Source organism: Fomitiporia mediterranea (assembly GCF_000271605.1).
Source record: "Fomitiporia mediterranea MF3/22 unplaced genomic scaffold FOMMEscaffold_7, whole genome shotgun sequence".
Taxonomy (NCBI): domain Eukaryota; kingdom Fungi; phylum Basidiomycota; class Agaricomycetes; order Hymenochaetales; family Hymenochaetaceae; genus Fomitiporia; species Fomitiporia mediterranea.
In genome coordinates this window covers 1,470,360-1,497,793 of record NW_006760392.1, presented here as the reverse complement: position 1 = coordinate 1,497,793, position 27,434 = coordinate 1,470,360, and the positions used below count along the sequence as shown (strand labels likewise).

The window sequence follows — 27,434 nt, the reverse complement described above, 5'->3', positions numbered from 1 at the left end:
TATAATTTTTGCTGGTCAAAAATGGGAAAATAAATTTCAAATAATGTTTATCATTATGTAAGTTATTTTTTAAGGTAAGGAATTGTGAAATGCCCTATGTGTAGCATACAGCACCAAATTCGGGTAATTGACTTATTTTGATATGCAAGTTGTACAAGGTTTCACAACCATGAGCGACTCAGTGGCACAAAAGGAGAGTAAATCCCCATGCAGGATCCTCTGGCAAAAGTGCTGAGCAACCATATGCAAAAGTTTTGTTTTTCCAACGACGCATGCTATGCAAGCGCTAACACTGTGACACTGCCACACGCAGGTCTTCTAGTTCTACAAACTACACCTACTCGACTGTGATCTCACAGTTTTCAAGATCAGCACTGCTTATGACTTACTTACAGTTTGTACAGTACAGAGCAACTGTCTATCCATGCCACAAGTATACATAGCCTTGTAGAAATCATACACATGCATCCTTAGGCTTTCACAGACAAGAGGAAAAAGTAGAAATACATTAGTTAGAATTACAATTACCACTGTAATAACCAATCGCTCATAATGCAGTGAAGCGATTTCCGTCTGTTGACAGCTTGCTAACTCACACTATTCTGACTCAGTAACTCAAATAGACTCCACATTGGCCTGTACTTGAGGCTTTTTAAATTTGAAAACCCCTTAAATGACTACCATGTCAGAAGCAGATGATTAAGTATTTCTAATCTACTAAATAAGTTACACATGGTGACAAACCGACTTAAACGAAACAGTGCAGTATACACTCATTTTTCTCGCAGACAGACTTACGTACACAAGCCAAGTAGCTACGCAGGCAGCTTAAGTAATAGTATACTACTTTCTCATCTGAGTGAGTGAAAGAGAGAGAGATAAAAAGAGGAAAACTTTCCGAAGGGTAGAGAAAGAAAGAAAAAACACTAAAAGAGGAAGAACAAACAGAGAAATGAGGGGGGAAGGGAAAAATTGGACAGCAATAGTAATAAAGCATCCAGATAGCTGGGGATAGCAAAAAACAGGTAGAAGGCGAGGAGTGAAGGTGTGTGTGTGTGTGTTTGTGTTGTACGCTTGGGTGATCAGGGAAAAGAGTAAGAAGGATGAATTTGATCAGGTTCACGGTGCTACGTCTGGGCAGCTCCACCATGCAAACGCCCGTGCACCTTCGCACGATGTTGTCGATTTTTCAAGTGGACTTCAAAGTTCGACAGTGACTCGCCAGGACCAGGAGTATACAACTAATATCACAATCAAAAGATCAGAATACGACTTACACCAAGACGAGGAGCAGACTTACTTTTCCAGGACAATCGAGACACTTGACACGCCACTCCGGTTGGTTCCCATTATTTTGCTTGCGCAGGATGATTTCAAACCTGTCGTCCGGATACCGAGCTTGCATCTCAGCTAGTGCACCCTCTTGCCATTGCGGTCGCTGAAAGTCAAACAACGCATACTCAGCCATCAACAGCTAATAATAAGCAAAGCGAAATAAGCTTACAACAGGTCTGGGCATAGGCGGACCTTGTGATACAGCCGAATCTGGACCAGGAGTTGCACTCGCCGGTGTAGCAGACGGCGGCTCAGAGGAACTCGACTCCTTCAATGGAGGAGCATGTGCCGGTTTCGTGACAGACGATGACGCTTCATTATGCACAGGAAGCTCAGAGCTCCCTTTCAACGGCGTAGCAGCCGCCGAAGCAGGCCTACTCACACTCGCCGTCCCGTTTGCCTGAAGCAAACCCTGCGCAAGCGGTTTCTCCGACGCACTCGAACTAATATCCGACGCCGGTGAAAGCGGACGGTCAAGATCCAGTCCATCTGCCACAACAGACGCCTTTTTCGTTGACTTGTTAATCTCGACCCACACCTCGTTCTTGGACGCGGCTGGTGACGCAGGCTCATCTGGTACAGAAGCTGGTGTTGCTGCTTGGTCATCCTGCTTTTGCTGCTGGTTCAATGCACGCAGGGCTGCTGCACCACCACGCTTCTTAGCACTAGCTTTCGCCCGTTCGCTTTCCATCTTCAGGTTAAGATGATACTCTGGATCCGTGTGATACTCAACGGGTCGCGGTCTTCGATGCCTATGCCAGAATTTTCCTAAATAAGGCAAGAAAGGTTAGTCTTCTGCCATTGTGGTGTATAGTTAATCGCTGCATACCACATGCACCACACTGCGACTTATCTCCAAGCGGTCCCTTCCTTCGTCCAACAGCTACACTATCCGGACAACCGCAATTCGAGCAATGCCACACTCCATTGATCATATTCGCGCGCTGTCCATCCGCAAACTCGCGCTCCTTGGCCTCCTTCTCCAGCTCCCGTTGCCGACGGGCTGTCATCGGAACGTTTGTCGCCTTAGACGGAGGCGCAGAAGGGGTAGCAGGAGCCGACACTGGTAATGGTGCATCGCCCTCTAACGGCGGCTCGTGCACAGCGCTGTCCACCATGGTCGACGGAGTCGGCGACGTAATATTCGCGCGAGACTTGAGAACCGAACTCGGATATGAAGGTGCTTTGAACGAACCACGCGGTTTCGGCACCTTGGACGTAGGAAGCGTCGGCACAGAAGGCTGTGGAGTCACCTGAGGAAGCACAGTCGTACCATTCTCCGATGCGACCATGTTCGCAATCGTGACGGAAGCAGCGGCGGCCGCGGCTCTACGTGAAGTCGGTGCTGCCGCAGCAGCAGCAAGTGCGAGAGTCGACGGATCAATCTCCGGGAAACCGATTGCAGGAGTACGATGAGTCCTAATCGGTTCACGATCCGGGAGTGTAATTCCACGACGTCCGCGAGTATTACGCTTCCTACGCTTGTTCGCCTCCTTTTCACGTTCCTTGTCGAGCCGGTCGAGCTCTCCGTCGCTAAGATAGTTGATAACAGGTTGGGTCAACGTTGTCTGATCAAGCGGGCGCGTCACAAAGGTAACTGTAGGTATGAATGACATGCGCAGGTCATCGTCTTGTACGGCTGAGCCATCTGAGGGATGTCCGACGAGGAAGAGTGATTTCTGATACGTGCTAACTTGCTCGCGAATCGAGTGTGCAACAGCAGTCCTTGGGAAGTAATATTAGGAGATGAAATTTCTATCGCATTAGGTAGCACTCACTTGAATTCACTAGAAAGCCCGAGATCGGTGCAATATACCTCCGCGAATTGTTCTGGCGTAGGATCCGCATTCTCGATATCCCACTCAAAGGTATCATCCAGCTTCATCTCGCCAACAGTGACATCAATCTAGAAGGCAGAAAGCAGAATCGAAAGTAAGCCTCTAAATTTGGCAAATTTGAGACTGTAGATCGACAGACCTTAATCTCAATCCTCATCTCCTCATGCATAATATCCTCTTCCGCATCACGCATTTCAACATCCATACTCTGATCTGCCCCTGGAATGGGCTTCAACTCCTCTGCAGAAGCTGATGCCGCTGTTACCGGTGTTGCTGGTGTCGCAGCGGTAGCGGTAGCGTCTTTGTTTTTGCCTTTCTCCTTTTCTCTGCCTTTCTCCTTCTCCACCGCACTCCGCTTCCTCTTTCTCGAGCGTTCCATACTCGCCATTTCCGCCGCAAGCTCCTTCAAAAGCGCGTTCGTCTTCACAGCCCCAGTCCGCGTCCTCAGTTTCCCTCTCCACGAAGCCCAGAACTTCGCTTCATCGCTGTCGTCCTTGATTAACCCATGTATAGGCGGTGCTTTCACATCCATCCCATTGGACGAAAGGTCCAAATCGTTGCTGACATCCACAAGAGTAGCAGTATGCGCCTTGAAGTCGCTCAACTGCTCTTGAATCTGCTTCGTAATCTGTGAATGATACCCCGACGACAATCCATAATCGTCGATCAAAGATTGCGCAAACGCCTCAGGAGTGACGATCGGATCTACCGAGCCCAAACGAGACAAACAACACAGCATCGTTTAATCACAATGTAGCCACACAGGAAATAAAGAATATAAAGGAACGCACCATTCAAATTCCACACAAAGGTATCCCGGTACTTATGATGCTCGACATCGAACTCCAATCGAATCGGTACGAGCTGTTCCCCTCGCTCCGCATCCGCATCTTTCAACCTTCCAGGGATCTTCAAACCCTCTCTTCTCCGGCCCCTCCGCCTCGCGGCAGCTGCAGCAGCCTCACGCGACTGTGGAGCACCATGAGGGTAGCTCAGCTCAAACTTCTCTTTCGGCCTTCGCTGCGCTGCGGCGATCGCGGCAGGATTCGTATCTCGCTCCCACCACCGTGGACGTTGCAGTACAGCAAGCTCCGCCTTCGAACGAGTGACCATCGCTCGAAACCGTGCCTCGTACTCGCGATCTGTCTTCAACCACCCAGCAACCTTTTCGATCTCCTCTTGCGATAACGGGGGTATTTGCTTAGCGGACTCGGAGATGGGGATAACTGTCATGCGTGTCGTTGCTTGATTGAGTACACCAGCAGGGAGTGGAGGAAGTGATGCGGCAAGAGCGTTCTGTGCATTCGCGGCGGAGGACGTGGATGCAGAGCCGTTGGCAGCAGAGGTCGGTGCAGCAGCACCGTTGACAGAAGGGGAAACGGAGGCACCAGAGGCAGATGTTGCAGGCGGCGGTACAGTACCAGCGCTCACGCCGGAACTGGCACCAGACAACGGTGCGACGCCACCCATGGACATCGCCGCTGCTGAGCCAGGTGGTGGTGGCATGCTTGTTCTTCCAGTTGTAGGAGGGCGCGTAGGTGTACCCATAGCACCCATGCCCACATTCATCCCTGCACCAGGTATAGAGATCTGATTTGCAGGGACGTGTCCTTGTGCCATGTTGATGCCCTGTGCATCAGCTCCCGGTCCCGCACTCATTCCTGCTGAAGGAATCGCCGCACCAGGAGAGGGTACAACGGCAGCGCTGTTGGGAGTCGGACCCTGATGTTGTTGTTGCTGCTGCTGATGTGCCAGTTGCTGTTGTCGTGCAGCTTGTTGTTTATGGTACTCGTTGAGTGCAATTGCCTTACGTTGCTGCATCTCCTGCATATGTTGCATCTGGCTCATCCCGCCTATGCCTCCTACGCCAATTCCTCCTATACCACCCACACCTATCCCCATTCCGGGCGTCATAGCTGCATTGGACATACCCGAGCCCATGCCAAGTCCCGTATTCATACCAGACATGTTCCCCATTGGGTCGTCCATACCCGCGCCACCCATACCAGCACCCATACCGCCGAGTCCCTCGCCGATACTCGGTGTCCGCTGGAGCCCTGCAGATCCTGGTGCGGAAGCAGATAAAGGTGAACCATGCCCATGGCCAGGCATCATGCCGTGTTGCTGATTGTGATGCATTCCATGTGGCGTGTTCGGAGGCTGCATAGACGACTGAGGTTGCGAGGATGGACCAAGAGAACCTTGACGCGGAATAGTCGGTGGCGGCATCATTCCTCCACCAGCGCCGCCCATGAGGTTCATTCCTGGCATGCTGCTCATGTTACCCATGTTACCCATGTTGTTCATACCGCCAGCACCACCCATCCCGCTCACTCCCATCGGATATTTACCGTTCATGCCACTCTGCATAGATCCATGATTTGACGCAGCCGTCTGGGGACGCGAAGGTGGATGTGAGGGTTCACGTACGTGCTGGCCTTGGCCCTGGCCCATACTCTGCATACCACCCGAGCCTTGCTGATTTGCAAGGTTCGGTGTATGAGGTGTACGCGGGGCTTCTCCTGCCGAGCTCGAAGGTCGGAATCCCGAAGCAGTTCCAGGTCTTGATATTGACCCATGACCCATTTGCTGCGGCTGTTGACCATGCATCGCCTGTTGGTTGTGCATGGTCGACGGCGGACGTGGAATACCCATCCCGATCCCATGTTGTGATGAGGCCGACATCGCTGTATTCGGACGCGGAGGCGGCGGTGGCATTGAACCTGCGCTAACGTTTTGACCTTGCATTTGTTGAGACTGACTTTGTGGAGGGAAAGGCGGGTATGGGTTTCCTCCAGAAGCAGAAGCAGGAGTGTGAGTTGCGGACTGCGGGGAATGGCTTTGCGATTGGGCTTGTTGCTGTTGGCGAGCTTGTTGTTGAGCTAAGTACTGCTGCATCATGGCTTGTTGTTGTGCACTCGCTGGATGAATGCGTATGTTAGAGTAGCCCGAATGCTTATACGTTATAAATACAAAAACTAACCTCCCATCATGTTCATACCCATATTCATGCCGTTCATCTCGTTCATGCCACCGAGACTTCCCATGCTACCCATGCCTGCCATTCCGCCCATGCCGGCCATACTTCCCATACCGTTCATGCCAGCCATATTATTCATACCTCCCATGTTGTTCATTCCGCTCATACCGAGCGCGGCCTGTCGTGCCGCCATCACCTTCTGCAAATCCTGAGGTGACATCCCTGCACCACCGTTTGCATTCGGATTCGCCGAGCCAAGCATGGCAGGGTTAATCGTCATGCCGTTGTCGAGGCCCATGTTCATTCCTCCAGATCCTCCACCTGCGCCTCCAGGAACGTTATTTGGCTTGAAGAGATCCATCGATCCCATATTATTCATGCCCATACCGCTCATGCCTCCCATGCCAGGCATGTTCATACTATTTATACGGTTGGCCATATTCATGTTCATCGCGCCATTCGGCATGCCCATGTTCCCCATGTTACTCATACCCCCCATACCACTGGCGGCTCCCATACCAGACATGTTGCCCATGCCACTTAAGCTAGCCATACCGTTCATACCACCCATTCCACCACCACCACCACCACCCATGCCCGCCATCATCTGTTGTTGACGAGCAAGCATCTGCGCCTGCTGGCTCATACCAGCAGCCGCGCCAGGCATACGGCCGCCCGCACCACCCTGTGCGGACGCATGCTGCGCGCCCTGAAGCATGGCAGGATTAATACCACTACCGTGCGACTGAGCCTGATTCGGGTTCACCGCTGCAGTCGGTGAAGATTGAGATTGGTGATGTTGTTGCTGCTGCTGCTGAGAATTAAGATGTTGAGGAGATTGCTGCTGCTGATGAGGAGGGTACTGGTAGGCGTTCATAGCGCGCGCGGCATGCCAAAGACGCGCGTCTGGTTGTTTTGTTGTTTCGTTGAATTCAGCGGAGGGAGTGTTGAATGCTGAATTGATACGGGAGGAAGAAGTCGTTACAGCGTGAGGGTACGCGTATCGTGCACCGTCACGGGATCTGTCTGCCAGAACAGAACACAGGGGCGGGCGTGGGCGCACAGGGAAAGAGACGGAGACGGCGATAACGACAGGTCGGATTTGTCGGGACGGAAAACGAATGAAAGAGATCAGATCACAGTCAGTCAATCTCTCGCTCACAGAAAAAGACAGGGGAGCAGCTGACTAACCAACTCAAGGAGGGGGACACAGCAACCAGCTGGAGACTCGCACACGGGCAGGTGACAAGCGCGAGGAATGAAAATAGAAAGGGGGATAAAAAGCGCGGGGCGTATGTGTCCGTGCAAATAACCGAGGATGTGCGTGTGTGGACGTGTGAGTGCGTTTCGTCCGTCTGATGTGCTCAACAGCCCGTTTCTATCTGGTCTTCTCCGTCAGTATCGTCACTTCCTCCTCCCTCCACTCCACTCGAGTGGGCCAAACAGACACTCACCGTAGCAATACCCCTCTACCAAGACCGAGAAAAGGGGGGCAAGAGATCCAGAGACACCTCAAGGAGGACAGGTGGAAGACGAGCTAGGTGGTTGTGCGAGTGTTGTTCGTCCAGAGTGCAGAGGCGGGTGACATTGTGTCACATCAATAGTCACATCACGCCATCCCCTTTGGCAACACACTCCCAGCCAGCAGCAGCGTATTGGGCGTCTACCACCAACCAATACAGTAGTACTAGCGGGGGGCATGGCAGATGGGCAGCAAAGCGGGAGAGACGGGAGAGCGGCCTCGGAAGCGAGGGGATGACACAAGGGCAGGGCGGACAGATTAGAAAAGAGGGAGGGAGATTTGCAAGGAGGCAAAAAGCCGGAGTGGCCTCCAAGCGGCTAATCGCGCTGCCTGTCTATTCTACGCACTCTATCTCACTCTATCTCTTCCCTTTCAATTTTCTCCTTTCATTTAGACCATTCCCTGTGTTTGTCTTTGTTTCTATTCATTCTTACGTCTTCGTTACCGCACTACGCAGCGCCAGTCACTTGCCCTGCATTGTACTCTACTTGCTTGAACTTTCCGGCGCGTCGTTCTATAGCCGACCGTCTCCGATGCTCAGTCACCCACAACATTGAAATCCAACAGGAAAATGATCTATTGATTCGATGCATTATGGAGAAAACATCCACAGAATTGGTATTTAATGATGCCCGCCCTCCTTCTCCATCATCGCAAGATGTCCAGCCTTACTCGTCTGCCAAGCATCCTGCTTCTTCGCATACGCGTAAATCGCGTACCCTGTTTCGTTTCGCCACACCGCCGACCGACCCGACAAAACAGAAAAACAGAACATAGAAAGAAGAAAATACAAGCGGCGTCAGTAAAGAGTAAAGAATCCGAGCGAAGGAGGGTTGAATTAAAAAGGAGAAAAGGAAATGGAACGCACCAATTGCAAATGGCGGGACGACGAAAGGCAAATGACCCGCAATACGCCAGAATCCGCTGAAGAGGTACCCTTTGAAGGCGTCTCGCATTGGGGCTTGTCGCGTTGAGGATACAGCTATTCATCCATCCATGCCGTCGATTAAAGTGCAGCGAAGTGAATGAACGCGTAGAACTTGACGTCAGATTAAACCAGAGTACTGCAGGCAAGTCGAACGCACCGTATTGAATAATTCCCTTTTGCTTCGGTCCACCCATATCACCCCACCATCCCATCTGTATACCACCGCGAATAGGTGTTATACTCACTCTTACAATGTAAATGTTTCTGGAATAAACTCACATAGTGCTTCCCTACACACAAATAACACCTCACTTCAGTCCACTCGGACGAACAGAACAAAACGGAGAGAACTTACCACCAGGCATCTCGCTCGTCATCCTCACTTGCGTCGGGCGCATCTTGGCCTTTTATTATCGAGAGAGGCTCTATTCAATAAGCACGGGCTGGGAACGTCTTGCGAATTGGTTGAACGTTGAGAAGGATGGATTCGAGAGGAGTGCAAGAAGGAGTGCACGTGATTCGCGGGACGAACCGGACCCTGCTTCCTTTACACGTAGCGCGTCATTCAACCCGCAGTACACTGAGTACAATACCAACACAAAAGTAAGAAAGAACGTTTATCAACCACTCTCTTCGCTCATCAGAGTCCAATCCGGCTAATTCAAATCGACACTATTATCTTATCATAACAGAAAGTGCAAAGACACTCTCTAAAAATGATCACCCACGATACACTCTACAACCTCGCCAACGCACTCGGGCTCTGCGCAGTCCTCGCAGTCCTAGCATACCACTTCGTCGCCGTCAACGCACGCGTACTACAGTCTCACTCTTCTGCACGGTCGTGAATGATTCGATACATACGTACCCACGTGCCTGTTGTTGTGTTTGGAGTTTTCTTGTGTTGAGGTGGAGAGGGGAAGGGAATCTGTAAGGCCATATTTCTTCCTTCGTATAAGGCAGTTGCTCATTAGTATAATTCACCCTTTAGTAGGTTCAGGTGGAACACTGCTGGCAACTCGACTTGATCGGCTACCCGTACTCGCGTAACAAAACCATTCATTTAATTTATTACATCTGTTTTTTGTACACCGGAAAATCCAGTATCCGCTCCCTGCTGTCAACTTGGACCCAACAACGAATTCATCAAGCCAATAACAAACTTTCACACCTTCGTTCCTAAAGTCAACAATTTGTTCATAGCCGGAGTATCACTAGTACCAATGTTTTATAAGTCATAACTCCCTGCTATACACAGCGGAAGCAGACGAATGGCTGCCCTCGTGACACCCACCAGCACCTAACATCCTCAGTTCTCGGATGGTAAGGGATTGAAAATCGCCGGATGTCCAATTCTGACCAAGAAACATACATGCTCCAAGGGAGCAAGAGACAAATCATATCAAAATTTAGATTCAAGTCAACAACACTAGCATAGGACATGGAGGCATAGATGTTAAAGAAAGGTCATTCCGTTCGTACCGTTCGTAAAACACAAAAAAAAAAGACAAAACAAGAGGAACAAACAAACATGTATGTTTAAAGAATACAAGATTTGGGGGGGAGGCGGATAATAGTTGAAACATAAGGAAACAAGCTCTTTGGTATGAATGGAGTCAGACCAGCTGCCGAATGAGCACAGTAAATGAGTGAGAAGGTATGCGCGGAGAACAGATGTAAGTGTGAATGTTAGAAGTTACCTCCGAGAACGAGTGATCAGAAAAACAATAGGCGATGATTCAGTACTTGTGTAACAAGATTATGAAGTTCCAAGATGGTAAACACGTCCAAACCATGCAAGATGGATATAGTGATACAAAAATAGGTGGAAGAAAATAAAAGAAAAGGAGAAAAGATCTATTGAAGAAATACTTAAGCACCGAATCGAGGTGAACGCGGGCCGAACAAGCCTGATGGTGCAGACGGTGGTGGTACTACGAGGGGGCTGGGACTCGGTGGCGTCGGTACAAACGCAGGGTTTGCTGTAATGAACATACAAGTGATCAGAACTCGTGATACACTTATCAATAAAATACTTACGTTGCCACGCTGTCCAGCTTGGCGGATGAGGGATCGGCTCTGGCGGAGCGAGTGTTTGCGCAGTCGGCGCCTGCTGTTCAGTCCTCGCTCTCCTGCTTCGACGCGGGGCACGCTGCTGCACTGTGCGCCATGCTGGTCTCGCCGGTGGCGGAGGTTCTTCGGGTCCTGGAGGCGGAGGACCACCAGGACCGCCTGGACCGCCAGGAAGCATGTCCCCACCTGGAATGTGCGGAGGAGCAAGGGGACCCATAGTAGGTCGCCTATAAAACCATCTCGTCAGTAACAATCACAACGGAAGATGCTATAAAGAATTACCACTCGGGTTCGAACTGGCCACCTGGTCCATATTGACTATGCATATGCAGAAGTGATCCGATTTCACTAGCAATAATAATTAGTCACCCGCACCAAATGCTATAGGAATGATCAGAGAAACGTACAATTGTATGGTTCGCTTCTGTTCGTGGAGATGTCCGACCTCACCCAATAGAGTACGAATCTCGCCGGCCAACGCTTTGCTGAACTCATCAAGGTAACCAGTCAAGTTATAAGGTACCATCTCTTGAGCCGTTGCCCGAACAGCTTCAATCGTCTCCTGGTGCTGTCGACCACTGTCAGCCCTCCAGGCCTCAGTGAGGTTATTAATGAGTTGAATTTGCTGCTCGTTCTGCCTTCTCAGTTCCTCGAGGACGTGCTCAATGCCTTAAAAGCAATTTGTTAGTATGAATCAATAGTAAGCAGTAGAAAACCTACTTGGTCGTTCTGCTGCGGCAGCGCGTTCCGCATCTCGCTCCCTCTTTTCCGCCTCACGCTCCAGCATGATGGTGTTTAAGATACCGTACATCTCATCATTCCGCTCCTGTTTACGGTCTCGCCTCGCGAGTTTCTCCTGCCATCTCTCGTCCATCAGTTCTCTCTTTCGCAAAAGTTCCTCGCGCTGTTCCTGCACAATGTTCGTGATATCGCCGAGTTGCGCCCGAACTGCCTCATCGCGTTCGACAGCTTCAAGATGTTCTCGCTCAATTCTCTCTAAGTCTTCTGCCCTTCGCTGCTCTCGTTCACGCTCAAGTTCCTCTCTAGTACGTGCGAGCTCATCTTCCAACATACGAATTCGTTCCTCGCATTCCGCTTTCGCGTCGGCTCGTGCCTCCATGATCTCGTCGCGAAGCACGTCAAAGCGCTCCGCTTGCTCTGCTTTGCACTGCGCATTGTCAGCTTGTTGTGAACGAAGTAGTTCGAGTATCTCATGCAGTTGCGGCATGGCTTCCGCGGCAACCATGGGACCAGCTGAAGGCACAGGTGGAGGCACTGGTAAACCCGATTCCGCGATGGAAACTCTATCGGAAATACCCGCCGGTTCCTCTGGAAGAATAGATGGTTCAACACCTTCGGCTGGTAAGCCTGGGACTGGAGCTCCTGGCGGTTCTACTGGTGGTTGCATTAATGGTGGCCGTGGCAGTTCATGAAGAATGTGTTCAATCTCCTCGCGTACACTTGCTACATCGTGTTCGCGCTGTTCTTCATGTTCACGGAAGATCCTTTCACGCTCATCTTCATGCTCGCGGAAATACTGTTCGCGCTGTTCCTCTGCATCTTCTGCAGCTCGATTAAGCTCATCAAGACGACGTTCTTGTTCGTCCAGCCTTTCTTGGCGGGCTCGCAGAGAATCGTGGAAAGCAAGGTCACCCGGTCCCGATGGTACTCGTGGTTCGTACACCTCCTCATGAGGTAGATGCGTTCTTACAACATCCGGAACCCCTTCGTCATGTTCATAGACAGGTTCGGAGGGCATGCGGGTCGGAACACGAGTTGGCATACGACCCGGAGCAGGAACTGGTTCGAGTGAAACCGGCGGGCGGACAGGTTGTGCCCCTTCAATGCTTGGCGCGTAGCTAGGATGGACGCTCACAGGGGCTTCGTATTCTTCTATCGGGTGTACCGGTGGCGGAGACATTCGTCCAGCGTCCATAGGCACGACTGTGGGGGGCCGTTCTGATATCCTGGTTGGGACTCGCGCTGGACGCTCTGAAGTTGGCACTCGAATAACCTGCGTCTCAGGCTCTGGTGCGTAGACAGATTCGGGTCCTGCATAAGTCGGAGCACCTGGTAGACCAACTCTTTCTGTCGACGGACGTCGAGTGTGCACTACGACGCGCGTTGGAGATGCCGAGGGTATTCTTCGGCCAGATGGGGTATAATGAAGAGTCGTAGGAGGACGTCTGGGTGAATATTCATGCTCAGGTCTATCATAATAGGGAGAACGAGACCCTCGAGGAGGGCGACCACCATCCCGCTCAGGAGGACGTCCGGGTGAATATTCACGCTCAGGTCTATCATAGTGGGGAGAACGAGACCTTCGAGGAGGGCGACCACGATCCGGCTCAGAAGAACGAGCGGTTGGATATCTCTCAGGAGAATGGGTTGGATATCTACGTCTATGAGGATCATCCTCATCATACGGAGAACGGGAACGATGACTACGGAGTGGCCTGTGCAAGCGGGAAGGTGAACGACCTTCGTCACGAGGTGAATAAGACCTTCTGCGGCGTGGCGAGGGAGACCTAGCGATCCTTTCGCTGTAAACAATCAATATTGTGAGGTAAGGCAATGTTGAACAAGCTAATTACCTTGGCGCGGGCACTAGTATAGGCGGCTGGCTTGGGAGTATCGTCGGAACATGCGAAGGAGAATAGAACGGACGACCTTCCTCATACGCGGTATGGGCTGTCGGAGGCGGAAGAACAACAGGAACTTGCGAAGGAGCTTGCTGAGCTGGTGGAATTATAACTGGCGGCTGCATAGGTAATGGCGGCTGCATTGCAACAGGATGAGGAGGCTGTTGGATTATAACAGGCGGCGTTCGTGAACGGCTCCGCGACCGAGAACGCGACCGTCTCCTCTCAGTAGCAGGTGGAGGAGCAAAAATCTGTGTCGGTGGCTGTGGTTGACCCATCGGGTGCGGGACGATGACTTGAGGGGGAGGTGTACGAGATCGACCCGAGTCTGCATGGATGACAATTGGACGCTCAGGAGACGGAGACCGTGAGTATCGGTGCCGACGCGTTGGAGAATATGAAGGAGAAGAACGACGACGATGCCTGCGGCTTGGTCGATCCATATCGGAGTACTCGGACCTCCTAGTAGGACTTCTATGCAGACGACGAGGTGGTGACTCAGACCGATCTCTGTGACTTCGCCTACTTGGAGCAGGAGCTGTAACAACTATCCTCGTTGGAGAACGTGACCTTGATCTCGACCGAGAACGGTGCATTAGAACTGGCCGCTCTTCTGCATAGGTCCTCGGAGGCGACCCAGGGTATCCGGAGGGTAAAGTTGGTGCAGGCGGCGGCATGGAAGGAGGAACAATCACTACTGGCTGAGTTGGTTGTTGCGGAACAAATGTCGGTTGAGGTTGTACAGCAGCTAAACCAGGATGTAATGGCACACCGGGCCGAGGTTGATCTTCCGGCCGAATGACCTGAGGCACTGCCTGTGAGGGTGCTTGAGAAGGGACTTGAATAGTAATATGAGGGCTGCGACGCGGACTAGTTGTTCTACTAGACGAAGGACTACTCGAGCGTGAGGGGGAATGAGGACGTCCCAAAGGAGGCATAACAGCGATCGGTTGTGCCGTCATTCCTGGAGGCGGAACAGGGACCATCCCAGAGGGAACCATACCAGGCTGGAGCATTCCTGGTCCTGGCGTTGGGGGTGGGCGCGGAGGGATAAAGGGCTCATGGACAGGACCTTGATCTCCATAGCTTTCTTGAGGCGATGCATGCACCGGTACGGTTGGATGAAACGGTCGCATGTCTGGTATGACTGGCACTTCAGGACCTCCATGACGAGGAGGGATGAACGCCTCGGGTCTAACATCAGAGAAAGGAGGAATAACTGGAGGACCCGATCCACCAGGCGTGAACGGCATCTGCGGCTGAGGCATTCGCATCGACGGTATTACTGGAGGCCCACCGAGGCCAACGGGCTGTGGTAGTGGTGGTACAATGAATGTTTGCCCTGAAATTGTATGAATTGAAAGCACTCTTTGTTATCAGAGTCAAAACTCACCTTGTGGGCCTTGGGGCTGACCAGAGACTCCTGGTGGAACGACAACTGGTGCACCTAATAGATTATTCAGGTTTCAACGCTCGAGGGGACAATACTAATAACGACTTACCTCCTGGAACACCGAGGCGACTGAGATCATTGCGCAGTGCATCCACACGGGCGGCAATACTTCTCATCTCATTATGACGATCACGGACGTCTTGTTCAAGCCATTGATTCAAGCCTCGCATGTAGCGCATGATCTCTCGCTGCTGGTCGATGGACGCTGTCTGGGCGAGGCGGTTTTGCTTCAACAAATACATTAATAAGTATATCTTTACTAGATATCACCATTGGAGACTTACACGCAACAGATCCAACATCTCATTGAATGGAGGCGGAGGACCCATCAGAGGAGCACCCTTTCTAGTTGTCAGTATATAATACAAGATTTATGATTATTCTACTCACAGGCATTGGCATCATGCCTGGTGCAACACCTGGCTGCGTACCTGGGAAAGGCTGTGGGAAAGGGGCTGCAGGTGCATGGATAGCACCAGGATCGCCAAACTGAAGGTTTATAGCATCATCGGACTGTGATAGTTCATTGAAGAGCAAACGCACTGTTTGACCAGGCTGAACCGGACCTGGCGGTGCAGTATGAATCCGATCCGGATGTGGCGGTACTTCCTCAAATTCAATCTAATAACAACATTTAGATCATTAGTAGAATTCACTTTAACGGGTATATGCCACTGACTGGACCAGCCGGAGGTCTAGTTGCATCAATATTTCCATCACCACCCTGCCGTTGTCGTCGAAGGCGGCGAATTTGATCTAACATGTTAATGTCTTGAGATTCAGGACGCTGTCGAGGAGCACGCACTGGCTGATGCCGCATTGGTGGTTGAGGGGGACGGCCGTCCCAGCCATCGAAGTCCGGCAATTGTGTTCCTGCAGTATCTAGAACCGACTCCACGAGGGGTCGAGGTCTCCCTGGCCATCGACGCTGCCAAGGCGGTGGTCGAATCGGGCCGTCTCTTTCAATAGGAACAGACCGAGCACGGATAGGTGATTCGATGGTGATTGGAGGACTAGTGCTCTCTTCTCGGAATCTCCTTCTAGTCGGGCGATATAGAGGAACAAGTGGTGGAGGACCCTGTATCGGTTGTTCAGCAACTGGAGGCGGTTCGGACAGGAATTCCAGCCAGTCAGTGTCCAAGTTTGGAGGAGGGGCGCGCACTGGGGTTGGAATGTGCACATCCGCAGGCCGTCGATCGCGCAGGCGGCTGAGGTATCGTCTCAGTGCCGAGGACGTTTCTGAGCTAATTTCTGAGGAAGGCTCCTCAGAGACCGGTGGGGCACCTCTTGCCAGGTCGCGAACAATGTCACCTAGGAGGCCCTCAATATTTCGTAATCGATTTCCAACCTCGTCGCTCGGGGTAAGGGGTCTTCTCCCCACTAGATCGTCAAGCATGCGGTTTGTACCTAATTGACCGTTCCAAAGCGCTTGCGCTTGTCCTCTGAGATCTTCGAGCAGATCTCTGAGCTCGTCTAATCCTCTGGGATGGATAGCTGGCTCAGGGCTCGGTCGGGCTGTAATAATGGACGGTGAGGGTGGCACCGGCTCGAATGGTTCAGGTACTGGCATGGGGATACGAGGGCTTGGTGTTGCCGCCAATATTGCAGAGCCAGGTGGACCTGGAGACGGAAGCTCCGGTTCCGACATAGACACGACTGGAGAAGCGGGCTGTCGAACTGGACCAATAGACGGCCCATCTCGAATGATAGACGGAGCCGATGAAGACGTCGGCATAGAGGAGGAAGGAGGTGGAGATGCAAGAGAAAGCGACGATCTAACGGAAGCTGACTCTGGACCGTACATCGGAAGCGGAGATCCTGCGTAAGGCGCTCCCGGCATCGGTGAAGCAGGGAGCGGCGTCCTTATTGCAACTTCCGGTGTTAATGATCTAGGAGGACCGGGTAAGGCGGATTCTGCGGACACTATAGAAGCCAGCGGAGAGGCGGCAGGGATCGGAGTTATAGCAGCGAACGGCGACTCAGGCGTCAAATCAGAGACCTCTGTGCCAGGCGCGATGGAACTTGGAGGCACTGAACTTGGCGTCACTGACGATGGAGGGAAGGGTGCGCCAGATGATGAAGCTGGCCAACGAGATCCGGCGCTAGAAGGGGACGATGGCGAGCCGGGAGGACTACCTATCGGTCTTGCAGGATAGTCTCGAAGGCTCATTAGACTGAGGTCATCCGAGTGCGGCGATGCCAGGATGGACAGGTCCTCCGATATCGTTGAAGGTGAATACGTTAACGACATTGACCTCTGCCGCGGAAACGTCACTGAGCGTACAGACGGTGTCACTGCTCCACGCGGTTCGGGGACTGGGAGAGCTGGTGATGACCCGGATGTCGCTGATGGCCTCTGCGTTGGCTGTACGGGTAGAGGAGGCTGCGAAGGCGGTGAAACGTATTCAAGGGATGGCGTACGTTCGGTACCAGAGACTGGAAGTGAACCGCCGACTGACCGATCCTTCATCTGAGCACTTGGCTTTCGGAGGAAGTCCGCCAGATCACGCAACTCGTCTTCTATGCGCTGTAAGTGATCTTTCATGTCCTGCGTTTCCCCACCACGAATCTGGTCTAAATCATGCAGATAGCGCAGGAGTCTATTCACATCATGTGTAAGAATTTCCTCCCTTGGTGTCTCCAATACAGACGCTGTTTCAACGGAGCTCATCGTGCGCAGAGACCGTGCATCAGTGCGTGGTGAGGACGGTGTTGCTGTAGCAATAGACAGAGATGGAGAACTAGGCAACGGCACATCTCGAGGAGTCATCTGTTTATTTGATGTTAGCCAACTAAATTGTAGCCCTCTTTTAGAATATAAAACATACGGGACGTGGCGTCGACGCTCTCGATGAAAGTAGCGTTGGAACAGTAGCTGGTGACTCGTAGACGCTCGGCGCAAAAATAGAGCTTCTCATGGAAGCCGTTGAAATACTGCTCACGCTTGATGGAGTCCTCGTCACAGTGACCGTACGACCTAATATACTGTCCTCTTCAAACAGACTGCTCGGCGTCAGACTGCTCGGAGACGTGTACGGCACGCTGCTCGCAACATCAGAACCCCGAATGGAACTACTTGGTGTGAGGCTGCTCAGCGCCGGTGTTCTTTCAGAACTTCGTGCAGGCGGTACGGCAAGTAGGGCCGTACTTGGGGTCAGAGTACTAATCAGGTCAGACGAAGCAGTCAAGCTACCCGCCGACGACACGGAGCTCGGCGTTGGTGGATCAGGTGTGCGCCATGTACGTGTTACTGTCGGCGTTTGAGTGATTCTGCTCGTCGTATTCGCACTAGTCGAAGTCGGTGTCGCAGTCGAGCTGAGAGCAGGAACTCCCAGGTCCTTAAACAGGAATGGACTAGGCTGTTCAGACAACATCTCGCTCGCTCCTGGGCGCATGAAGGACGTTTCAAAACTAACGTCTGCGGGCTCTTGCATCGGGACAGACTGAAGAGAGGGAGAGGGCGCGAAGATTGACGTTTCATACCCATCCGTGACACTCGGCGATGTTCTCTCGCTGCTCTGTGATGGCACGTACAGAGACCTTGACTTTGGTGTTCTTGACGATTCTGACTTATATTCCATAGAGGTTGGTGAAGATGGCGACGATGGCGTTAAGGGAACCGTGGCGATTGATGGGGAGGACGGGGACGAAGGAGGAGGCCTACTAGATATACTTGATGGTGTCAAAGAACTGGTGGTCTGAGCCGACGTCTCTGTAACACTTGAAGGAGTTGGCGGGACAATAGTTGGCGTACGAATCGGCGACGGAGACAAGTCCGACGATTCATAGAGTGACGTCGGCTCCTCAAGTGCGACTGAAGGAGTCCTCTCGAGTTCAGCCAGTGAATGAGGAGGCGATTCTTCGGTTTCGGATTCTGGAAGAGGGATGCTCGCCTCGACAACCTCCTCTGACACGCTCGTCAAACTCAATGACGGAGTCAGCGAGCTGATCTCCTTAGGCACAGCAGGTTTGCAATGACACTGTGCTGTAAAGTACTCCGTCTCTGTCGCGGGGGGTGTCGACGGGCACACTTCCGCAGTCGTGTACTCTGTAGATGGAGGCTCCGACGAACAGATTTCTGCCGTCTCGTACTCCGTTGACGGAGCTTTAATTGCTGTTTCGTATTCCGTGGACGGAATACTCTTGCTAGACGGAGTTGGCGTGCCAGGTAATGAATGGTAAGATGACTCGCTTCGTGGTGCCTTTGGCGTTAGGAAGACATCGCTCTCACTCCCAGTTTCTGGCCCTTGTATGGGCATTCTCGGCCTCATCACTCTTCTCTCCATCGAGTCTCCTGTCACAGACCTTGGGGGACTAGTCATGGCAGCAGAGTCGGATAACACCGATCTCTCCCGAATGTGTTCAGAGATGCTTGTCGTCGTGTAACTCTCCTGTAAACTGGTAAACTGACTTGGCTCATCATACTCGTTCTCTTTGTCGGATGTACTGGCCACCGAGGGTCCACTACGTGTACTTGCAGACCTCGAATAAGTGCGCGCAGAACGAGGGGTCCGTCGTCGTACAGCGCTTTGTCGTGAGAGGCCTGTACTCGCTGTGTAGAGTGTATCTGGAGAACGCGCTCCTGTCGGTGTCGAAGGCGAGCGTACGCGACCGCTTTCCTCGCTTGTAGTCGGACCGGAATGTGAATCACCTAGAAGAGATGCAGAACCCGGGCCACGCAGAGACAACGAGGAAGGGATGATCTGAGTTCCATCTGAAGTCGAAGAGTCCACAGAGCTATGTGTGAACGTCGGTTCTGAGAGCGTGTAAAACGTTGAGGCTCGAACTCGGCGAGTTCTTCCCGCAACACTTGCAGATTCTGATGGACTAATGGTCGACGACGCGCCATGCTCGCTCGGTTCACGCATCCAGCGCGCACGGAAGCGGGAGGACCCGCCACGCGTGAGCGTCATAGTATCTGAGCCGGATTCCAGCGTGATCCCGCTTCCCCTAAGTACATTCGCGAATTCGGCATCAAGGTCGGCTAAGGATGAAGTACGGCGAAGTGATGAGCTCCTGCTTGGTGCAATCTCAATTGACCTCGCTCCAAGCGGATGAAGTAGACCACCACCACTCGTGATTGCACCATCATCAGAGGACCGCGTGCGTGTAAGGGCGTAAGACGATAGTGAGCTAGCTGAAAGTGAATTGCGCGGGGACTGAGAGCGCGTGAAGGTGCTAGTATCAAAGTCCGGAAGGTCGGGAATGCTGTCTAACGGAGGTAGATATGTCGTGCTTGCAGAGCCAGACCCTGATCCCGAGCTGACAACAGAACTTGTAACGGAACGGATCGTTCGAATGGAACCCGTAGGAGACCTTGTCATTGATCGATCTGGAGGAGATGCAGCTCTATCCAACGCCTCCCTGAAAAGAGTATCAATACTGTCATGAGTGCAAACAAGCCAGTGAGAAGTTACCAGATAGCGCTAACCCAGCGGACACGTTCCCTTGCACTTTCCGCACCAAGGCGTTCGACACCATCATTGTACAGGAGCTGGAAAGGACAGAGCATCTCGACTAAATCATAGTCTCCGACATCATTACCTCCCTCATCCATTTGAAGCCGTGCTGCAATTGTACCAATGTCATCTCGTGCACTGATATGGCTCGGGCTTGGAACGCTGCGAACTTCGTTGCAATTTACTAGATCCAACGTGACTACACCACGTCCCCCTCCTGGAGCGATCCACGTCAGTAAAAGAGCATTTGGATACAAAATTGCTCGACAGCGCTGCCATTTGAACGGAGGTGGCGCATGAACATTTAGGTACCATAGTTGACCGACCCGTAACGGCTAGAAAAGACAGACGCGTGAGTCATGTGATCAAAACATGTACGGAATCATCAACGAACATCTTGACTTCCGCGAATGAAACTATCAAGCTCTGAGCTATCCAGAATCGAAGATCCTCCTAGGCTACGCACGCTTCCTGAGCGTGCAAGACTGCGAGTGTCTGTAACGCTACCCCTAACAGAGCCAAAGTCATCAGTATGTCCCATCGCCGAATCTCCTCCGGAACGATATCCACCGCTCGTCGCAGATAATGCCGCTCGGCGGCGCAAGCTAAATATGCCCCCGCTGAGTCCTAAGCCCAGCGAGCTCATACTGCTGCTGGTGTAACTCGGTCCGCTGACGACGGACTGCGAAGCTGTCGAATGTGATGCAGATGTTGACGCCTTCTCTGGAGATCGTTCTTTCCATGCAGTCACGATATTCCGCACAGAACTCAATGGCGAACGCGGTCGCTCAGTTTCAGACGAGCCCGATGGCGTTGTTTGACTAAGCGCGGTAGTTACAGGTGTTGGCGACAGGTACGATGAAAACGACGCGGAATGAGAATGACCACTCGAAGAAATTCCGCCGTCCGTGTAGGAACGTGAATGCGTATACGAGCCATCGGTGTATGCACGCGTATGCGACGATTTTGCTGGAGAACTGGGTCGGGAAGAAGTGTTGTAAGGTGCTGGTGAACGCGGTCCAACAGGAACAGAACCGGATCTTGTGTGACTGAGATCGGACTCGAAGCTAGCGACTAAGTTTCCAACGCGCCTCCCAGTTGGAGGCGCAGGCTTGAAAGTCCGTTCGGGCGTCGCCGGCCGTGCCATGGCGGATGTACTCGGAGGCGGTGCAAGTGGAGATGTAGGGGCACCATACAAGCTACGCGCCGCAGCCGAAAAAATAGATGACGGTCGAGAGAAGGTTGAAGAGAAGAGATTCTGGAAAATGCCCGTTCCTGCTCCAACCCCAGAGTTAATAGACTGGGACTCTGTGCGTTCGGAGATTGTACTTAAGGAACGACGTTCCCGCTCAAAGTTGAGAGGCTCAGTGGTCGCAGTTGCATATGACCCAGTTCCACTTCTTGAAGTCGCACTCACACCAGAGCTCGAATATGCAGAGCCCCAGTTGTCGCCCCCTGAGACTTGAGAAACGTCGTCGTCGACTCGACTAAGGACCTCTTCAACCTCAGCAGTGTCAATGATGGAGTTATCATTGTCGTCCAAATATGAATCAGAATCCGTATGCCTCCTGGAATCGTACGATGATACAGAAGGTGAAAGAGCTACACGACGAAACCGTGTGCCATCGTCAGCAGTGCTTGGCGTCACTGAAAAATGTTAAAGGTGAGTTGAGAGCAAGCAATGCAGTCGTTAGCAATGGTATACCTGAACGAGACGGATATGAAAGCCTAGCCGAAGATCCACCCGAGTCAGATAGAGGCGCCGGAGTAGTTGAAGGTGATAGTGATGTAAAAGTAGCAGTACCGTATAGTGGGGAGCGGAGACCAGCGGGCGCAGGCTCGTGGTCGCTCCGTTCAGAGTCAGTAGTCAAAGACATGTATCAGTAAAAACCATGGGAGTTGCTTATATACTATGAGTTCCACTGTTCTTGACGATCTTGTTGCAGAATACGCTTGGGACGTTCTTGACGGCGCCCAGCACGTTAAAGACGAGACGAGGAACCAGCATGCGCAGAACAAATGCAACAGCCCAAACAGAACATGCACGTGATCGTGTTCTTTACGTAACCCCGTCATTTATTATGACTCTCGCACGCTTGTCACTTGAACCTTATAAGTTATATAACCTTCACTAGGGCGGCATCGTTAACTAAGGAAGCAAGTATCTTGAGAAGCTAAATATCCGTACGCCTTAGAAGAGAACGTCGTCTTATAGACGGAAGAAAGGTATTGCCTACATCTCATACTATGGCCGTATGCACAAGTCATTCATCTTCCGTGACCACATTTCAGACCAGCATAAAAACAAATTCATACCCCTTTGAAATAAATTACGGAGTGAACATCCTAACAACACTATTGAGATGTCAACCTCTCAAGAATTCTATACAGGCTTCCAAACTTCATGCTCGGGTCCGTCCATCTCCTAGCCTCTAATAAGCTATAACTGATATGTAATCGTCCTCCTTTGCACTGTATGCGGTAATATCTTTCAGCAATCATCTCTCGTCTGGACGAAGTGGAGGCCCAGACCCAATTTTCTCAGGAACTCATAGCCCAAATCGCTCAATCCACCCAAGCCGAGCGCAAGAAGCTCAACGAGGCAACCGGGTTCCTCCCATCGTACGATCGGCGTTCTTATGAGTCCGTGCGTACCTCTCTTTCTTTACTCTCGACATCATGAACCACGTCGCTATCATGCATTTCGTATGTTGAGCTTTAAGCTTAATCGGACTAACGATAGAACTGCGATAGATAGCAAATACAAGAACTCGAAACACGTATCTCCGCGTTAAGGAGTAAATCTACAACCTCTCAGCGCAAGTTCGCGTTCAAGAAATCATCGAGTACAAATGTCGCTCCTCCTCCACGTCCGTCTCCCGGAAGTACAAGTACGCAATCGACTCAGCCACCCGCGATGGTGACTCCTCCGACATCAAATTCAAACCTCCAAATCAGCTCCGCGTCCTTCCAAACCTTCTCCGCAGCTTCCCTCTTGCGCCAGTTCCCATCATCGAGGAGCAGCGACCTTACAATCTCGTCACTTGATCACTGCATCGTCGACCTACTCCCTCCGGCGCCAGATCCTTCTTCTTCTAATGTTGTACACGATCCAGAGAGTAAAGGGAATGCAGACAAGACAGGAAATCCTAATGCCCAAAACCTTTTAGAGAAAGGAAACGATTCGAATCTCAACCTCACAGCAGTCCACATTCGCGACATCAAGAACAGCATCCTCATCCTAGGACACATCCAAGGCTCTATCCTCGTTCACAACCTTGAACGGTGCATCCTTGTCGCTGCTTGCCATCAGGTTCGATCCTTCTTCCCCTGTTTCATTCACTACTTCTATCTCTTTTTTTTTTTGCTGATGATCATGCTTCGTAGCTTCGTACACATACTTCCCACACTTCCCACATCTACCTACACGTCACTTCAAACGGCATAATCGAAGACTGTTCCTCCCTCGTATTCTCCCCGTACCCTTCTACTCTACCTCTCCCACCCGACGTTCGAGCGCATGTAAGTCTCTCTCCAACTTCGTTCCCACCTTCCTTTATTCCAGCCCCGATCGGCTTACCAAAACTAATTGGATTTGATACTTTCGACGAATATAGGAGAGTAAACACCAAACCATCCAAGACTTCAGCCACCTCAAATCCACACCTTCACCAAACTGGTCCGCAAGCCCAGAAGCCCAAAACAACGAAGACTTATGGCTCACAATCCGCGCTTTCACAAAGCAGAGAGAGAAGGAAGAATTGACCGCAGAGGTGGTGAAAGCCCGCCTTCTGGAGATGCTCGAGGCCGTTCTTCCGCGAGACCAAGACCAGAAGGTTCACCCTTCGATACCGTTAGATGAAGAAAGCATTATTTAGGAACTTTTCTTTGCAAATGCCAAAGGCGTTATTGATTCCAGTATTAATTACACGTTCCCTCCTACTGTAGCACAAAGAAGAAAAACACAGACGGAGAATAAACTGAAGATAACCGAGTATCAGAATTGTACGCTATCAAAAAACAAGGAATAAACTCAAAAACAACATAGAAAAGAAAAACAAAGAAATATCTGTTTAAAAAACAGACAACACAGGGGAGATAAAGCTACACATCCAGTACTACACCAATCATAAGAAAGCGAGAAAAGGAAAATCAAAATCAAGCATTGCTGTAGTAGTACGGATTTTTCGTTAATTGGGGGGTGCGTGAGCGTGAGGAATTGTGAAACGTATGGTAAGTAATGATTGATCAGTTGGAAAGCAAGAGATTAAGAATGCAGCCTCACCGGAAGAAAATGCAAAAAGGAAGAGGCTGCACGAAGGTATATATACGCGAAGACTTACGGGGGCAAAAAAACCTAGGAGAAGAGAAAAATGTAAAACGTTGGTCGAATGCCGAATTGCGTTCCGAACTTGCGGAGGATGAAGACGAAAGGAAGAATAACCGGTTAGAGGGCTCCAGTTGAGACAGAACATGGTGACAAAAACAAAGGACAGTAAAAGGACAGGCGAGAAAGTAAAGGTGGGCGTGCATGCATGTGTACAATGTGAGTTGTTAGTTGGAGAACAAGCAAGGAAATAAGATGAAAAATGCTTAAAAAATTTGGTTAAACGATCAAGGCAAGATTCAAACGAGAGTGAAGAAATGCATGCAAGCGCTAGGCCTCCATCTCCATCAATTCGACTCAGAACCAAAAAGAAGAGTCCAAAACACTCCCGAATCAAGGGACTCAAGGAAAATCAAGATCTCAACCTCCCCATATCTGCAATTCTCTTCAACGGATGGACGTTCCACCTTCTTCTCGCTGTACCCTCCTGCGTGTCCACCCCAGCACTGCTCCCTCCAACACCTGCAGCGGCGGCAGAATACGGATGTGGTGCATTTGAGTCTCCCACTCCCGAACCGGAGCCGCTTAATGAACTCAATGCAAGTGCTGCACCCAAATCGGACTCCCCGGTCCTTGTCCCTTCACCTGATCCTCTCCCATTTACACCTGTACTTCCCCCAACAACTCCATCGCCGCTTCCTTCAGTAGATATCCCCAGCCCTCCTTGTAAGTCCACGTCTAAGTCCGGGAGGGTAAACGGCCGGGGATACGTATAGCTAAACGTGCTCCACATACTCCCTGTGCTCGCGCGGGTCGCCGCAACACTCGCAGCAGCATTTATACTCTGTTCTGCAATGCTCGGTTCGCGCATCAAATTCCCTCGTCCAATGACCAACACAGAACCTGCGGGTGAACCTAATCCTCCGCCTCCACCACCGGTGAGGTAGACCGAATCAGTCGAGGCGTTCGCGGAACTCGTACTTGGTAAGGGAGGAGGTAGAGGCGCCCGTGGTAAAAGTCGGTGCAGTGGTTTCGGCTTGCTAAACGACGGTCCTTGGGGACGTTTCGGTGGACGATGGTGCGAATATCTTCTTCGTCTTCCCGCTGATGTTGATGACAGCATCGACAATGTATCGTCATTCTCATCTGCCTCTGCATCTCCGTCCCCTGCATTCGTAGATGTCGCAAGTGGATGCACAGTCCGTCGCCAACTAGATGGTCGAGAAGATCCTCCGGCAGGGTACGAATTTCTTTTACCAGGCTGACGTGTAAAGTTCTGCCATGGATTCCTACCACCACATTGCACACCTATCCTTGTCCCTGTATCGTTCGGGCTGAGACTATTTGCACCTGCAAGCATCGTAGCTGCAGCCGCACGTTCCTTCTCCCTCTCCGTGTTCGCAAACCCATAATCCCACGTTCCGCCTCCGTCTTCCTCACTATCAAACTCGATCTCCTCGTCCCACTCATCACTCCCCTCGCTCCCACTCTCAACATCCACAGGGTAGCCGGATGTCCAACGTGCACGACCGCGTCTGAAAGTTGGCAACTCCAGGGACAATGCTGTACTCACACCACTACGTACTGATGGTGCCCTCATCTTAGCGGTCTCACTTGCGTTTGCACTCGCACTCGCAGTCCCGCCAGCAGCATTGTTCAAAAGGTTACTAGTCGAGCTTTCACCGATCGTATCGCGTTCCAGATGCACGTGTGCAGGAGCAGCAGAACCCGATGCTGCTGCTGCCTCCTTCTCACGACCATACGCCATTGCCTTCGCCCGCAGCGTCGCGCCGCCATCAGTCGAATCCACAGTTGTTGAATACGCGCTCTCTGCAGCGGCAGCTGCGCCGGCAAGATCGACATGTGCCGGCGAACGATTACTAGACCCACGCAAACCCATCTCAATATCCTCAAACTTGCTCCGAACGGTCTTTGATGGCGTCCGTGGTGACGACATCTCAAGCGTGGGACGAAGATACGTAGACGCGGTATGTAAGAGCACTGTATTCGCATAAATCACAGGGAGCAGTGCAGGCGCCACCATCGTAAGCGTCGAGGGCGGTTTCTACGTCGGAACAAAGTTGTTCCGTTAATCAAGAAAAATTAATGATTAAATGCAAAAATAGACTCACCCCGCCTCTCCACGAAACAATCAAGACAAGTGCCAGGAACACAACGACGAGTTGCGTACCGCCCGCTTCACCCATAAAACGCACGACTCGGGCTATCCATGAGCCGCTAGTCAGTCTAGAGCCAAGCTGCAACAAAGTATATCATATCATAATTAATACAAGAATCACGTGGAAAGGTCAGAGTGACGAACCGAGCGACACAGCAGCACACAAAGCAACAAATCAATCGCAAGTTGTCCAGCGAACCAAATGAGTAAAACAGCATCCAGCTGGACCGGTGCCCCTGGCGGTGGTGACTCCTTGAACAACTATCTATATTTAGCACACAGGAACCGAAAGCAACTGGCATGACTCACCCTTGCACAATCCACAAATCCACACACAGTCACTACAAGAGCTACTATGGCAAGCAGTGCCGGTTCTAAGAGGGCCGGTCGCCAAAAACGGTGCCGGGGTGATGGGAGGGAGGATGAAGGCGATTGAGGGTAAGGAAACGAATAAGGTTCGGGAAGGACATTGGCTTTGCTCTTTAGCGAGAGCGGCCGGAGCGCTGGACCGGTTGAGCGCATCCGAGTGTTGGAGGGTGAAAAATACAAGACGTAAATGAAGTATGCGACAGCGATTGCGAATACTGGAAAGAAAGGCAGCTGTGTCAGCGCCGCACAATAAATCGGAAATTAAACCTGAAAAAAACTCACTAATGGGACCGATGCAATCTGCAAGTACGAGTCCCAGCCATCGAGGG

At 51.5% G+C, this 27,434-nt stretch overlaps 7 protein-coding genes across 7 annotated transcripts; 2 read left to right on the top strand and 5 right to left on the bottom strand.

Annotated features, from left to right (window-relative positions):
* Positions 1 to 1,127: 1,127 nt before the first annotated feature.
* Positions 1,128 to 7,030, bottom strand: FOMMEDRAFT_134669 (SNF5-domain-containing protein; the record flags this gene model as incomplete). Its single annotated transcript, XM_007267404.1, has 8 exons — positions 1,128 to 1,241; positions 1,301 to 1,438; positions 1,505 to 2,103; positions 2,165 to 3,060; positions 3,114 to 3,241; positions 3,313 to 3,878; positions 3,965 to 6,094; positions 6,157 to 7,030. 8 exons carry the CDS (start codon positions 7,028 to 7,030, stop codon positions 1,128 to 1,130), a joined length of 5,445 nt encoding a protein of 1,814 aa, XP_007267466.1.
* A 244-nt stretch (positions 7,031 to 7,274) lies between these two features.
* Positions 7,275 to 8,232, top strand: FOMMEDRAFT_157239 (uncharacterized protein; the record flags this gene model as incomplete). Its single annotated transcript, XM_007267403.1, has 4 exons — positions 7,275 to 7,298; positions 7,354 to 7,473; positions 7,525 to 7,700; positions 7,758 to 8,232. The coding sequence occupies 4 exons, from the start codon at positions 7,275 to 7,277 to the stop codon at positions 8,230 to 8,232; spliced, it is 795 nt and encodes a 264-aa protein (XP_007267465.1).
* Positions 8,233 to 8,254: 22 nt separating this feature from the next.
* FOMMEDRAFT_20836 (uncharacterized protein) lies at positions 8,255 to 9,037 on the bottom strand. The gene is made up of 5 exons (XM_007267402.1): positions 8,958 to 9,037; positions 8,883 to 8,892; positions 8,761 to 8,815; positions 8,544 to 8,657; positions 8,255 to 8,395 (listed from the first exon to the last, which is right to left on the bottom strand). Exons 1-5 carry the CDS (start codon positions 8,999 to 9,001, stop codon positions 8,298 to 8,300), a joined length of 321 nt encoding a protein of 106 aa, XP_007267464.1. The 5' UTR covers positions 9,002 to 9,037; the 3' UTR covers positions 8,255 to 8,297.
* On the bottom strand, positions 9,029 to 9,543 carry FOMMEDRAFT_157237 (uncharacterized protein; the record flags this gene model as incomplete). The annotated part of the gene is made up of 3 exons (XM_007267401.1): positions 9,029 to 9,183; positions 9,360 to 9,396; positions 9,472 to 9,543. 3 exons carry the CDS (start codon positions 9,541 to 9,543, stop codon positions 9,029 to 9,031), a joined length of 264 nt encoding a protein of 87 aa, XP_007267463.1.
* Positions 9,544 to 10,641: 1,098 nt separating this feature from the next.
* Positions 10,642 to 11,178, bottom strand: FOMMEDRAFT_48215 (uncharacterized protein; the record flags this gene model as incomplete). The annotated part of the gene is made up of 3 exons (XM_007267400.1): positions 10,642 to 10,903; positions 10,959 to 11,024; positions 11,084 to 11,178. Coding segments are annotated over 3 exons (423 nt in total), but the record flags the coding sequence as incomplete, so codon positions are not given.
* Positions 11,179 to 22,385: 11,207 nt separating this feature from the next.
* Positions 22,386 to 24,108, top strand: FOMMEDRAFT_168603 (uncharacterized protein; the record flags this gene model as incomplete). The annotated part of the gene is made up of 6 exons (XM_007267399.1): positions 22,386 to 22,456; positions 22,523 to 22,642; positions 22,726 to 22,877; positions 22,989 to 23,543; positions 23,618 to 23,752; positions 23,848 to 24,108. Exons 2-6 carry the CDS (start codon positions 22,594 to 22,596, stop codon positions 24,106 to 24,108), a joined length of 1,152 nt encoding a protein of 383 aa, XP_007267461.1. The 5' UTR covers positions 22,386 to 22,456; positions 22,523 to 22,593.
* Positions 24,109 to 24,323: 215 nt separating this feature from the next.
* FOMMEDRAFT_141227 (uncharacterized protein) lies at positions 24,324 to 27,178 on the bottom strand. Its single transcript, XM_007267398.1, has 4 exons — positions 27,046 to 27,178; positions 26,881 to 26,997; positions 26,690 to 26,815; positions 24,324 to 26,622 (listed from the first exon to the last, which is right to left on the bottom strand). Exons 3-4 carry the CDS (start codon positions 26,762 to 26,764, stop codon positions 24,970 to 24,972), a joined length of 1,728 nt encoding a protein of 575 aa, XP_007267460.1. The 5' UTR covers positions 26,765 to 26,815; positions 26,881 to 26,997; positions 27,046 to 27,178; the 3' UTR covers positions 24,324 to 24,969.
* Positions 27,179 to 27,434: the final 256 nt, after the last annotated feature.